Source organism: Pteropus alecto, unplaced genomic scaffold (assembly GCF_000325575.1).
Source record: "Pteropus alecto unplaced genomic scaffold, ASM32557v1 scaffold125, whole genome shotgun sequence".
Lineage (NCBI taxonomy): Eukaryota > Metazoa > Chordata > Mammalia > Chiroptera > Pteropodidae > Pteropus > Pteropus alecto.
The window spans coordinates 10,324,066-10,328,260 of record NW_006436888.1 but is presented as its reverse complement, the minus strand read 5'-3'; the positions used below and the strand labels follow the sequence as shown (position 1 = coordinate 10,328,260).

The following is a 4,195-nucleotide window of genomic DNA, read 5'->3' as shown; positions in this document are numbered from 1 at the left end:
TTTCCACCCCCATGCGCGCAGCCCACCCGCCCCGCGCATTCCTCCGCGCGCGCTCCCGCCCCAGACACAGACCCGCGCACAAACGCGGGCAGCCCCACGCAGACGCACAGACACGCGCGTACAAACACAGCCCTATGTGTGCGAACGGGCACAGGAGACACACACAGAACCCTGCGCGGACAGGCGCGGACAGATGCACGTGCACAAACATGCATGCCCGCACCGACAAGGAAAAGAAACCCAAGCAGAAAAGGAGGCTCGATGGGGTTTAGTTCTGCCAGTCTGGGGAGGATGGGGAGCAGCAGGTCCTCTGAGGCCAGCGCACCAAAGTGGAGACGCTGGGTTGACGATGCCTGCAGTCCCCGAGCCCTGTGTCGTGCACCCAGCGCTGTCATGTTCTCCACTGGACCAGGGCCGGGCCTGGGGAGACCATGGGCAGCGCATCGCTGCACCCCTATAGAGGGCGGGAGAGGAACGGCGCCAAGCGGGAACTGGCTAGCAGGGATGGCGAGGCCCAGGTGCCCAGCTGCAAAAGCCGTGGGCGTGCCTCCAGCCCCAGACCTCTGGACCCCCACCTTTCCCGAGGGCGCAGCCTGAAGCTCCAGCTACATGTGCAGGAGCCCTCCCCGGGGCCAGCGGGGCCACAGCAGCTGTGCACCCAGGGCCTTATGCATTCAGGCCCTGACAAGCACCTGGCCTGCAGCCCCGCATCTCATGCAGGCCGGGCTGGTGCCTGGTGCCTCACCCCACACCCCGCCTCAGCCAGCCCTGGTCTGGCCCAGTCCCCCACCTCCCCAGGAACTGCTGGGAAGGAGGCCATCACTCTGCCCAGCCCACCTACGGGCGGGGTCTAAGGGGGCAACCTCCAGTCTTGGCAGAGGCACCACCTTATCTTGCCCAGTCCTGCCCGTGGTCCAGAGACCAGCCCATCCTGGTGGCCCTGCCCGCCGGGCTCCTGGCAGTGCAGAAATGGGCCTGCCTGGGCGCCCCCACCCCGCCTGCCTGCCCACCTGTGAGGCCCCCCAGGGGGGCCTCTCTCCCGCCCAACCCGGCCCGAGGATTCCAGGCTGTCACACTGGGGCACCTCCGACATCTCCCCAGTTGGGTGGCTGAAGGTGTTTTCCATGCGGGCCGGCACGGTTTCCCCCTGCCATGTGCATCCCACCAACACGTGCTCACAGAGACTGGAGGGGCCCACCCTCTGCAGCCGCCAGGGCGGCGCCCTGGGACCCGGCCACCCCCCGCTCTGCGGTGGAGGCAGCCCTGGTCCCATAGGTATCCTGGAAGCCAGCCAGGCAGGCCTGAGGCAAGTCAAGGGATTGGAGATTTGTCCCTACCCTGGGATGGCCGTCACCCCAGTACTGCCACCATTTCCTCCCCAACCCCCCTGAGCCTCCCACCCACAAGCTGACTGGGGACCACCGCTCTGGCCCTCTCGTCCACCTGGGGGCTGCCACCACCCCGTGAATCGCCCTGCAACTCACGCCCCTGCCTGAGCAGGGCTCATTCACTCCCACGGCCTTCCCGTCCCCAGCACCCTGCACGGCCTTCCGCCCCCAGCACCCTGCACGGCCTTCCCGCCCCCAGCATCCTGCACGGCCTTCCGCCCCCAGCACCCTGCACAGGTGAGGCCGGGGAAGAGCAAGTCACAGTCTGGGCGCAGCAGACGTGGTTCCTGACCCACCGAAATGCTAAATGCCGCAGGAAGTCCCAGGACCCCACTGGGCCTCAGTTTCCCCGTCCGTACAGTGGGCAGGGGGCCGGATGAGAGCAGCTTGGGAGCCGTGGACCTGAAGCCATGGAAAACACATTACTTGGGGAGGAGAAACGCAGCCAGCTGTGTCCCCGACACCGTGCGCACAGGGTCCAGGTCGCGGGAAATTGGCTAACAAAAAAAGTGACTGAGTTTCCAGGGGCCGGCTGACGCAGAGAGAGGCGTTCCCAGGGCTTCCGACGCGTCTGGGCGAGGGAACGCCTCGCTTCACCCTGGAAGAGAGGCCTCGCGATGTCCCTCCCCATGCCACTCTCAGTGTCTCCTTCACACAGGGACAGGCCAGCGGGGGCACCGCCCACCGCCGCTGGCCCAGCCCCCGACCACGCCCACCTCTCCTCTCTGCCCCTCACAGACAGGCAGTAAGTAACCCTCATTCTCCCCCAAAGGGACCCTAGAGGCGAAGATGCTCCCGCGGCAGCCCAAGGCCCACGCCGCACACACCAGCACGCCCTCAGACAGGCTTTTTCCAGAGGAAACATGACTGGCCCCAGGTCACGCAGGACGGCGGGGGCAGCTAAGGGGGCCAGGTCTGACTCCAACCCAAATCCTTCTTCATCGGCCACCTCCCCAGGCTCCCTGAGACGGGGACCCTGGTGGGTACCTGAGTGGGTGGGGGCAGAGATCCAGCGGGACGTGTGCCTGGGCAGGGCCAACAAGGGCTTCTGCTCGTCCGTCTCCCTAGACTGTCTGCCAGAGCCCAGTGCTGGGGCTCCGCCAGGCCGGGCCACCAACGGGCCCTCAGCGTCCAAGCCAGACCCTGGGCAAAGCATCTCCAGGAGCTCTGGCTTCAGACCCAGGCCCTCCATCCTTCTCCGGGTGGCCTGGCCCCGTGGAGCCCCAGAGGCCACTGCAGCCGAGGCCCTTTCTGCCCACTGCCGATGGACAGTGAGCGCTTACGCACTGAGTGCCAGCACAGAGGTCACCTGCGCAAACCTCTCGAGCCGGCGGGCGCTGCCGCCTCTGCACTGCCCCGCACCTGGCCTGGCTCTATGCTCACCCACTCACGTGTACATTCCTCTCATTCAGCACTGACCTGTGTGCCCACTCTGGGCTGGGCACGGTTCCAGGATACAGCGATGTCTCCCCACCCAACTGAGGATTACATCCAAGATTGGGGATGTGACAGCTCCGAGTCCCCATCCCCAGCAGGTGGGGCGTGAGGACTCGGGCATGGCCATGGGGGTCAGCAGCCCACCAAGTGCAGAATGCCACCAGCAGCCCAGAAGGTGCCCACAGCCGCCCCCTGGCCCCTCGGTGCCGCTGAGCACATCCAGGCCCACGGTTGTGGGGTCAGGAAGCTTCTGGGAGACGCTCTCCTGATGTGGGAACACAGCAGAACGTCTGTGTGTCAGCAGGAGCCGTCCCCCACCCGCCAGGCTACCTCCAGCTTCCCTCTCCAAGCTAGGTGGACACCAGGTGCCTTCGCCAGGACCCAGGCTGGGGTTGGGACCCAATGCCACCCCCCAAATGCCACAGCTCCCCCTTAGTGCTGGCCTACCCCACCACAGGCCCCTGGCACAGGGGCTTGGGGGCAGAACTGCCATATCCCTGAGGCCGGCTCAGGCAGGAATCGGAGCTTGGCCGAGCTCCCCCTCCTACATGTGGCATCTGTCTCTCGGTGCTCACAGACACCTCCTCCATGAAGCCCTCCCTGAGACCTCTCAAGGTCCCTGCCTCACTCTGCCTCGAGGTTTGGGGACCCTGAGCCCAGGCTGCTGACTTGCTGAATAAGAGGTGGTGTCCGCCTTAGCCCCTTGATGCAGAGCAGGCACTGGCTGGAGTTTGGGACTGCCTCATGGCTCCCCCAGGTCCCTTGGGGTCAAGGCACAGGGTGGGGAGGCCCTTCAGCGGGACCAAGCCCCCTATCTGGTCCTTGAGGGGGAACCCAGGGATCTGGACACCGGCCCTTCTCGTCTCTCTGGGGGACAGGGCATTCCTAGGTCCCAACCCCTCAGGAAGAACTAAACCCTGTGTAGGCCAGTGACCAGACGGCCGCTGATGGGCCACCCAGCTGCATGAAGCGGGCCAGGAAGGTGCTGGAAGGAGGCCTCTCTCCCAGGACCCTCTTCCACCTGCTCTGGGGTGGCCCAAGGCCTCTCAGCCCAAAGCCCTCCCCAGGTGACAAACACCCCAGCTGGCTATTTCCACCATGGGTGCCCAGAGCCCAGCCCGGAGCAGGAGGTGAGTCTGCAGTCTGGGGTCACACTCAGTCCACCTTGCCTCCACGGAGACCACGCAGACCGGTTTCTAGAACATCCCCAGCCCCCAGGGCCGCCTCCGAGTTCATCTCAGAAGCAGAGGCGCCAGGCCTGGCCCGGCCTCCTAGCCACTCGCGTCCGCCTCATGGTAAACCCATTACGCACCTCGGCTCCTCACGCGAGCCAAGGAAAGGAAATTAAAGCCGCGGTTGTTTCCGAGAGC

General features: G+C 65.7%; 1 protein-coding gene across 1 annotated transcript in view; it reads right to left on the bottom strand.

Annotated features, from left to right (window-relative positions):
• MEGF6 (multiple EGF like domains 6) overlaps positions 1 to 2,580 on the bottom strand; it is a 37,058-nt gene extending 34,478 nt beyond the window's left edge. The window contains exon 1 of the mRNA XM_025048540.1: positions 2,376 to 2,580. Within this exon, the coding sequence (XP_024904308.1) occupies positions 2,376 to 2,580 (205 nt within the window). The remainder of the gene's footprint in view (positions 1 to 2,375) is intronic.
• Between the last annotated feature and the right edge of the window lie 1,615 nt (positions 2,581 to 4,195).